The sequence below is a fragment of the Pinus tabuliformis genome, chromosome 7 (assembly GCF_031772625.1).
Source record: "Pinus tabuliformis cultivar Carrire ecotype Pingquan chromosome 7, CPIR1, whole genome shotgun sequence".
In the NCBI taxonomy this organism is placed as follows: Eukaryota; Viridiplantae; Streptophyta; class Pinopsida; order Pinales; family Pinaceae; genus Pinus; species Pinus tabuliformis.
This window is the reverse complement of record NC_142293.1, coordinates 1,406,986,619-1,406,995,802: the sequence shown is the minus strand read 5'-3', so window position 1 is coordinate 1,406,995,802 and position 9,184 is coordinate 1,406,986,619. Positions and strand designations below refer to the sequence as shown.

Below are 9,184 nucleotides of genomic sequence, written 5' to 3'. Positions count from 1 at the left end.
AAAATATTGATAAGAGGACGATGGTTGACATCTGTCCAACCATCTGAGACAATGGAGACCCCAAATTCTTTCCAACTATCCTTAATGTCATGAAGTCGAGTTTCAACCTGAGCCCTCTCTTCAGATAACACTGTCATCCTCATCTTTTCATAACTAGGAGGGATTTAACCTTTAAGGGAAGTGTTAACTAAATCCCTCACCATTTCCTTCCAATAAGGAGATCTACAAACATTGAAAGATATACCGTTTGCGAAAAAAATCGCCCAATGGATGCATCGAGATTTCCCCTCCCTTTTACATCCCATAAATTTTCAAGATGGGAAACTGGAACTTGATGTTGAGAATAAGAGTGTTGACCACCAGTTACCAATCCACTAGGATTGTTGTTGGTTTGAATTGAACCTTCAAAAATATGTTTCAATTTTTCAAGTTCATTAAATTGTTTATGTAGAGATGCTTTCTCTGTTTTAGGTGCATTCATACATATAATTGTTTGTTCTTTTTTCCCCATTCCAAGTAAATGCCATCGAACTCTTGCTACACTCCCTGTTTTTTGTGTTTTACAATAAGGGCAAAACCAAGACTTTGAACCGCTTGATCCACTTGCTCCTCCACTATAAGATTTAGTGCATTTCACAGCCGCCCATAACCGTGCTTCAAAGGTCTTTTTTGCTTCTTGATATTCTTTACTTTGGACTTTTTTTTATACTCCGGGGGAAGAAGTTTGTTGGGAAAGGGGTGGTCTACTTTGTGAAGCTGGTGAACTTTCTTCCATTGTAATGACAAATGAGTGGAATAAGGAATAGATAATTCTCTTCCACAACCAATTGTAATCTGCACGATTTATATTTGAAAACTAATTAAAAAATAAAAATAAAAATAATACTTAATTAGAAAGTACAATTAACAAAGAGTTTGAAGAAATAAATTTATTCACTTGCATAGTTTAATGTATTGCATGAGAGAATATACTGATAGAGCAATCATAGTTTCATTTGATGTAAAATTAAATTCAAAACTATTAAATTTCATTACTATACTTAAATTTTACAATGTGATATGTAGTAAGTGTAATTCTATTAATTATTTTAACTTCAAGATTAAAGAAAAATATAAAATTCAATTAGCGGTACAAAAAATATATATTTAGTGCCTATAGTCAATTATTGTTCACTTCTATGTTTTTCTATTATTGCTATTTGACCTTTATGGGTGGAAAAAGTAGTCCCTACAAAATTTTAACATAAATTTGAAACATAAACATTAATTAAGTAATTAACAATTGTGAAGGCTAAATTTATGTGCATTTGATACTATCCAAATGAGTTAAACTAAACTAATTTTGTGAAAACTGAGAAATCTATAACTATGCATATAACTAAAACTAAAGAAATTGTAAATGGTAAATGCGTAAATACTTAAAAAAATAAACTAAAACAATTGTGAACACTTAAATTTTTACATCATTTAAGTGCTTGTACTAGAAGTAAGTGATAAGTGCTTGTACCAGGAGCATTTGAGTGTAATAACAATAAAAATGTATAACATTGCTTGACAGAATATGGTACAAAGAAAATCAGATAAATTTATCTTAATTTGATGGAACTAAAAGAAAGTGGCCCTTACATGTTGAACATGTGTTTACACTATTTACGAGATTACTATTTATTAAGTTATAAAAGGAAAGAAATTATATTGTTACAAGAGATTACTATTTATGAAGTTATAAAAAGAAAGAAATTATATTGTCACAAATGACCAGGTCAAACATCAAGAATATAACTAGAGAGCACCTAAGGCTATGCAAAATGTCTTCTAACACTCTGGAGACATTACATTCATTTATATTATTTTCTAACCAATGAATCATTTGTTTTCAATAAAACTAAAAAAAATTGCATCACACAACACATTCATTATATTATTTTCTAACAAATGAATAATTTGTTTTCAACAAAACCAAAAAATAATTGCATTAGACAATTCATTAATTTATATTATTTTCTAACAAATGAATCATTTGTTTTCAATAAAAGGAAAAAATATTATTTTCTAATTGTTTTCAATAAAACGAAAAAATAATTGTATCAGACATCACCGAAAAATATTTTGTTCCTAAGTGTTTAAAAATGCATAAATCCAGGAGGCAATTGGACTACATGGCAAATGATGATTGACAAGGGATATTTGCAAGGGAGTCGTCTTCGCCCAGGAATAGTCATAGTGATCTTTTTGGAGTATTTACAGGGAAATCCTAAATTGAAAAAAGTGTCTGATTGATTGGCATACTGTGATGGTGAAGTGAACAATAAAGTGATAGAGTGGTGGTTTTGGATTTCTTGGAAATGAAATGTGAGAATTCTTTCGTGGAGAATATATCTAGGACTTGAATTTTATTCTTGTTTTTATTATTGTTGTCTAGGTATTGGAGTTTCCCACCAAGGATTTGAAGCTCTGGTGAATTTGGGAATGAGGCTGACGATTTTGCCATGTAATCTGGTTTGGTTTTCTCAAGGACAAATCTCAATGTATAAAGTATGATGTGTGCATTTCAATAGTGAAAGCATAATAATGACTCCTTGTTCTAAAAAAAAAAAATAGTAATTTAATTGTAATGTTATTATCAAGATAGACAACAGATTAGTGTATGACACTTTCTTACTTGTGGGATTGGGGAGCTTCCTTTATATAGCTATTCAATTTGTAAAATTTATAAGTATGATGTATGCATTTTAATGGTGAAAGCAAAATAATGACTACTTGATATAAGGAAAAAAAGAAAATAGTAATTTAATTTTAAAGTCATTGTCAAATTAGACACCAAAATGGGTGTATGAGGTTTTCTTACTTGTCAGATTAAGAACATATATTTACATAACTATTCAATTACTCAAATTTATAAATGTGTATATATTCTATTTCTTTAGACTTGAACCTTTAAACTTTCAAAAAGAAAAATATACTAACATAATGTAAATGTATGAAAATAAATTAGTATATTAATATTTCAAAAGATAAATTTATTATTAGAAAAATTATAGATTAAAAAAAAAACAATATTGACCCTCTTACATTAAAATAAAAACTTTATAATTTAAAATGAAAACTTTAAACTAAAATTATAAAGTGAAAACAAAACATTCAAACTTGATCGAAAGGCTTTATCAAAATTATTCAGGATAAAACTCTTAATTTGTTTAAATTAAATCTATTTTATAAAACAAATTAAATCTATATTATATTTTTATAAAGAATAATAACAGATATCTAAAAAAGAAAGACAATACTTTAAATTAAAATGAGATATATAAAGGCTGAAAAAAAAAAGAAAAAATAAAAATATTATCAAAGAATACTGAAAACTTACAATAATAAATTTTATAGCTATATGGCTAGAGTTTCATGGAGATAGTGGCTACATACACTTTTAATCAACATTATAAAAATGAGATATATAAAGGTTGAAAAAATTATTATCTGAAAAAAGGAAAAGAAAAGAAAGAATAAAAATATTATCAAAGAATGCCAAAAACTTACAATAATGAATCTTATAAAGGAAAAAAATAAATAAATACATAAATAATTATCAAAGAATGCCGAAAACTTACAATAATAAATCTTATAACGGTAAAGCTAGAGCTTCATGGAGATAGTGGCTAAATACTCTTTTAAAAACCTGAAGAACAACTAAGTTAATCGCTGGTTGCTTTGATTTTGGAAGACTTATATTAAATATAATATGTCATGTTTCATCAATAATTCAATATCATGCATTTTCAAATCTGCACACGAACGACGCTTAAGAGTATCCATTTTGGCCCTGGCTTTTCCTTGCTTAAGGTTGAAGTAGCTTTTTGATGATATCAAAGAAGAGCTATATTTTCAGACTTTCAAAACAACGAAGTGTGACCTTTCTCGCGCTTTATTTTCGTTATGATAGGGTAAGGTTTAAGTAGCATTTTGAGGTTGAAGTATGTTTTTTGAATTCTCAAAAGACATGTAAGATAAAACCTAGACATTTATCATTATCTAAACTTTTTTTATTTGTACATGACCTTGGAATTGGTTCTATCGCAAAGGTTGGATGCTTGAAAGAGCAGGTTGTATGGAAATCAATTTCCAGAAAACAACCATTTTATTAGGCTATAACCGCAATTAATCTCTACCTCTCACGAAACATTATTTGAAGGCATAATTAATAATTATCTACTCGCAATTAATCTCTACCTCTTAGCAAGGGCATTTTGTCTTTGTTTGAGAATAGATGTTACCTACTACGATTTATTCTGTCAAGAAATCTCGCCCCTCATTTGATAAATGAACATATTTCATGGTATCATATTCTTTAAATTCAAAAAAAAAAAAACAAAACTACAGCTAAAATAAAAACACCAATATTTTTTAAATTCAACAAAAAAAGGTCGAAACCACAATTAAAATAAAAACATGACATGGTATACAGCCAAGCCCACAATAAGTATGTTATTGTTCTACACAACCGTGCAAACTATATTCAATGTTAACAACAAAAATCCATTATCAATGCAGGAAGAGAGCAATCGAAATGCCAATTTGTTGCGTCTTAAAAATCAATTGCTAGCCTAGGTTGATTGAAATAATATTAAAACATAGCAGGGAATTGGGAATTCTCACAAACCCAGAGTGTTATGGACTCTGTTCAATGTGCTCCTCTCTGCTTAAACTGTTCTTGACCGGTGTCTTTTGAACGGCAAATCTACACTCCTCTCAGCTTAAATCGTGCTCACACCTCGCTTTACCGGCAGGCACTACGCTCCTCTCAGCTTAAATCGTGCTCACACAGCCGCTGACTCACAGAACTCAACTTGGAAACTGCTATTTTTGAAAGGGCCCACTCGGAAATTTTTGTTTTTTAAATGGGATTTAACACCAATTGTAAAAAAACGGAGAAGGAACCAAAACGTTGTTTTTGCATAAAGCGTTGTGGGAAACTATCAGTTTCGCCACAAACCAGTTTCCTGTCAATAAAAACGAGAAGGCCCGTATAAAACGTGGTTTCCCGTCTAGTATGGTTTCTGGAGCTGTTTTTCGCAGGAACGCTGCCGATCGTTACGTTTCTGGTAACACAGCTTTACACCACAGCGACTGCTTGCAACAAAGAATTTCCTTGAATAAGAGAACCTAGTTACAAAAACCTTATATCAAACAACAGAACCGTTGGACTTATTATACTCTGGTACAATACACCAAACGTGGTAGCACTGGACTACAAAATGAAGAAATCAAGAAAAAAAAAAACAGAAACATGTACAGTATTTTAGTTTGCAAGTATATTTTATTTTCTGTAAGAAAATAATTAAACTCAACATTCTACGAGTATCTTTTCCCATGGAGCCCCACTTTGTGTTTTCAGTATAGTTGCAGCTAAGAAGGCATCACAAAAAAACAATGAGAACGATGAAAAATTGCAGAAATGTCAATTTGCACTGCTCAAATTGTGATTTTTAATATTTGGGCAGATTTAGAGCATGTGAATTAGTGATACAGATACAGATGATAGAGCCTGTGAATTAGATGATACAGATGCAGATGATAGAGCATGTGAATTTGATGATACAGATTTCTCGGCGGTGATACAGATGTCTGGCTTCTTGGCGGATGCAAATCAGCTTTCCAGTTGGCTCAACAACTTTGCTGCTGATTCAGGAACCTCCTGGCTTTTGGTGGTTTCTCTGTGGTGATAAGGATGTCAAATGGGGGGCTTCTTGGCAGTGATACGGAATGCTCGCCCCACCACTTTAAGCTCCAACTTTAAGTTGGATCATGTCACACAGGGAGCAAAGGCAGACGAAACTCTGCTGTGAACAGAATCACAATGAAAGACCTATCTTCCTAAAAATAGACAAACAACTATTTCCTCAGTAAACAGATTGCACGCAAGGTAAAACTCGCTAAAACATTGCGATGTCTTTTCTAATTCCGTCGTTTCCCTTGCAATAGGGAAGGTTCGCATGAAAGTCGTGTGAGTTCAAAGCCGAACCGTCAACATGGACTTCTATTCTGATCTTGAAAACTTAATTTCCCGAGCAGGGCCCAATGCTTAACAGCTCCGCGAAGCCGAATTTCCTGAGTTTCACCGTTAGACGGACAGGATCTGGTGACCCGATCACAGTCAACTTCATCTCGTTTACATCGAATGTAACAGACTCCACCCCTGCAATTAAATAGCCGTCCATATCAGTATTCAAAACCCAGTAAATGGTAAGATAATGCTTCTGGGGATAGCCTTACTGTATGAATTTTACCTTCAACGCTGCAAACGCTTTCTGAAAACCGTTAACTTGCCCTTTTCGCATTTGACGTCCACACTGGCTAAAAGTTTCAGCACCATCTTCTGCAAACCCGACATTGTCATCCGTGATTGATTTTCATAATTACAAAATAGAGAAATTAACTCTAATAGATTTGATAAATGACTAATTACCTTCATGTCATGGTTCAAATCAGTAAACTCCTCTATTCCACTATTAAACTTCTCTGTTCCACCATGGCTCAATTCATTAAACTCCTCTACTCCACCATTAAACTCCTTTATTCCACGCCATGGACGAGGCACCAGTTCTAGATACTTCAGAAGATTTCTTCCCAGAGCTCTTAGTTGATCATGCATTGCAATAGTATTTACAGTACCCAGTATTTCGCAACTAATTTGAAGGCTCCTTGGTATGTCTGTGTGACGTGTTTGTCGAAGTTTCTTCAACAGGTCTTCCCAGTCAGATTTGTTATTGTTGTTTGTCACAAGTCTCCCACAGTCTTTTAAACATAACGGCACTCCATTGCAAGCTTTCAAAAATTGATGTACTAAATATTCAAATTCTGATTTTGGATGGGGTTGGCCGAAAGCATAGAAGCAGAAGAGTTCTCTGGAGCGGTGTTCATCAAGGCCGGATAACTGATAAATTGAGTGCTCTTGCATTCTTGACCATTTGAGAACATTCTTATTACGGGATGTAATCAAAACTAAGCTTTCAGCGTGTAGCACATCCATAGGCAAAAGTGCATCCACGTGGTCTGCATCATCTACATCATCTAACACTAGTAAGACTCGACAATTTGAGAGATGCTTCTTAAACATCCATTTACCTTCATCAACATTGTCTACACCCAGATCCAATTGAATTAAGCCCTTCAGAATCTTTTTCTGCAAGGAAGGCAAAGAGCTTTTTGAATTCTCCCTCACATCAAATAAAAAGTAAGAGTAGTTATAATTTGAGCAGTTCCTAATGAAGAGTTCTTTAGCCAACGTAGTCTTTCCGACTCCCTGAGGCCCGGCGATCCCAACGACCTGAACTCTTCTTCCGCCGTGCTGCTGTGATAACACCTTCCTATGGAAATCTTGCGCTTTCTCATCCAATCCAACGGTGTTTTTGCCCACATCGAGTGAATGTGGTTTTTTAACGCTTTTCAACACACGTTTAATGATTTTATCCAGCATCTCCCCCTCGTCACTGGATATATTCACGAAAGAAATAAACAAAATTAGGCGTTAGAAATAAATATAGCCGTAGTATATATATTTTTACAATAAAAAAATTTTTTCTTAAATTTTAATCAAAATTTCATGGATATGTTTTATAATATAGTTAATTTTAATCAAAATTCTATAGATATATTTAAAAATTTGACATTAAAAATCTGTAGATAGGTTCAAAAATTTGACATTAAAAATTTGCATAATTTGAGTGTCCAAGGGATATGCATAACTTGAGTACACAAAAGTTATTTAAAAACTTGAGATTAAATTGTTTATTATGCATAATTTGAGCACGTGGGGGCTTTTCATGGTGTTGAATCTATTTATGAATTCAAAAAAATATTTGAAACAACAATCTTGAAATTGTATTGCGAGAATCTGCATAATTTGAAATGGAGAATCTGCATAATTTAAAAACTTGAGATTAAATTGTTTAATCTGCATAATTCCAGTCCCCAAAGAGTGTTTAAAAAATTGAGATTAAATTGTTTAATTTGCACACTTTGAGTGTCAAATGGTTTTTAAGGGTACTGAATCCATTTAAGAATTCAAAATATATTTTAAACAACAATCTTAAAATTGTATTACCAGATCTTAGTAAATTCCAATAAAAAAAACTATTTCATCTATAAATTAAGTTATTTCGTCTTTAAAAAAAATAAAAATAAATAAATGAATGAAACCCTTACCCGTTAAACGTGTCCAGATCGAACCCACTAATTTCTGCAGCACTGAAAAGAGCATTTCTCCAGTTTAAAACAGTGGTGGAGTTGTGACGCGGTTGTCCGTCCCATGCTATCTTACTCTCATGCTTGTCTAAGGCTGCAGCATAGGCTCCTCTATGCTCCTGTGCCGACCGAAGATCTGCAGGCTGGACCTTGTAAAAAATGGGAATGATGGGTTTCCGGGACTCGAACATTAACCGTAGTTCCTGCAAACACCATGTTGACTCAGCATATTGGGGAGAAAAAAATAGCAACATGTAGAGAGGCGGATGCAATAGCTTCTTTTATTTGGGTATCTAAGCTTTGTCCCGCTTCCAGTTCCTGGGAATCTAGAAAAACTTGCAGTCCAGGGGAACGGGAAGTAAGCCAACGGTAGAGAGAACTGGCAATGGTCTTTTTAACATCGGGTCCTATGTGATTTAGAAAGACATAACCAATGGAAAAATAGAAACAAAAACGGGAAAGGTTGGGATGGGTTTGGATGGTGGATGCGATAGATACAGATTGAGAGGGAGGGAGGAGATCAGCGACTAGTTTGCAGAATCTCTGGAGGAGAAACAAAATGGGAATGCGATCGATACAGATTGAGAGGGAAGGAGGAGATCAGCTACTAGTTTGCAGAAACTCTGGAGAACCAAAATGGGAATGTTGTGCATGCATAGACCTGCACATTAAATCCTTCACGCCGAGCGCTTAGCTGGGGAAGGGTTTGGATGGTGGATACGATCGATACAGATTGAGAGGGAGGAGATCAGCGACTAGTTTGCTAAGTTGTTAATTATTTCGGTGTATTTTGTCTACGTAGGATTTGTTTTTGGAATCTCTTAAAGTTTTAGTAAAATAAAAGAGTAAAAGTGTTTTCCCGATTTTTTTGGACAAAAATAAATTTTAAATTTACAATCTTGCAAAATTTATAGCCAGATTAACGAAAAAGTCAATAACGCGT

The 9,184-nt window shown here is 33.4% G+C and overlaps 1 protein-coding gene across 2 annotated transcripts; it reads right to left on the bottom strand.

The window, feature by feature from the left end:
* Positions 1–5,414: 5,414 nt before the first annotated feature.
* Positions 5,415–8,663, bottom strand: LOC149252921 (disease resistance protein Roq1-like). 2 transcript variants are annotated; one of them, XR_016266101.1, is made up of 5 exons: positions 8,203–8,663; positions 6,464–7,487; positions 6,285–6,373; positions 5,579–6,193; positions 5,415–5,542 (listed from the first exon to the last, which is right to left on the bottom strand). XR_016266101.1 is itself a non-coding variant. In XM_089456735.1 (4 exons), the coding sequence occupies exons 1-3, from the start codon at positions 8,493–8,495 to the stop codon at positions 6,287–6,289; spliced, it is 1,404 nt and encodes a 467-aa protein (XP_089312861.1). In that variant the 5' UTR covers positions 8,496–8,663; the 3' UTR covers positions 5,415–6,193; positions 6,285–6,286. The 2 variants fall into 2 exon arrangements, 1 of the variants encoding a protein (XP_089312861.1); XM_089456735.1 differs by having other exon boundaries at positions 5,415–6,193.
* Positions 8,664–9,184: the final 521 nt, after the last annotated feature.

Excerpts from the sequence above, each read along its gene's own strand:
- LOC149252921 (XM_089456735.1), bottom strand. The coding sequence starts at position 8,495 with ATGTTGCTATTTTTTTCTCCCCAATATGCTGAGTCAACATGGTGTTTG. Across the intron at positions 7,488-8,202 it reads GATCTGGACACGTTTAACGG|TGACGAGGGGGAGATGCTGG; the intron begins GTAAGGGTTTCA and ends GAATATATCCAG. Across the intron at positions 6,374-6,463 it reads ATTTGAACCATGACATGAAG|AAGATGGTGCTGAAACTTTT; the intron begins GTAATTAGTCAT and ends TCGGGTTTGCAG.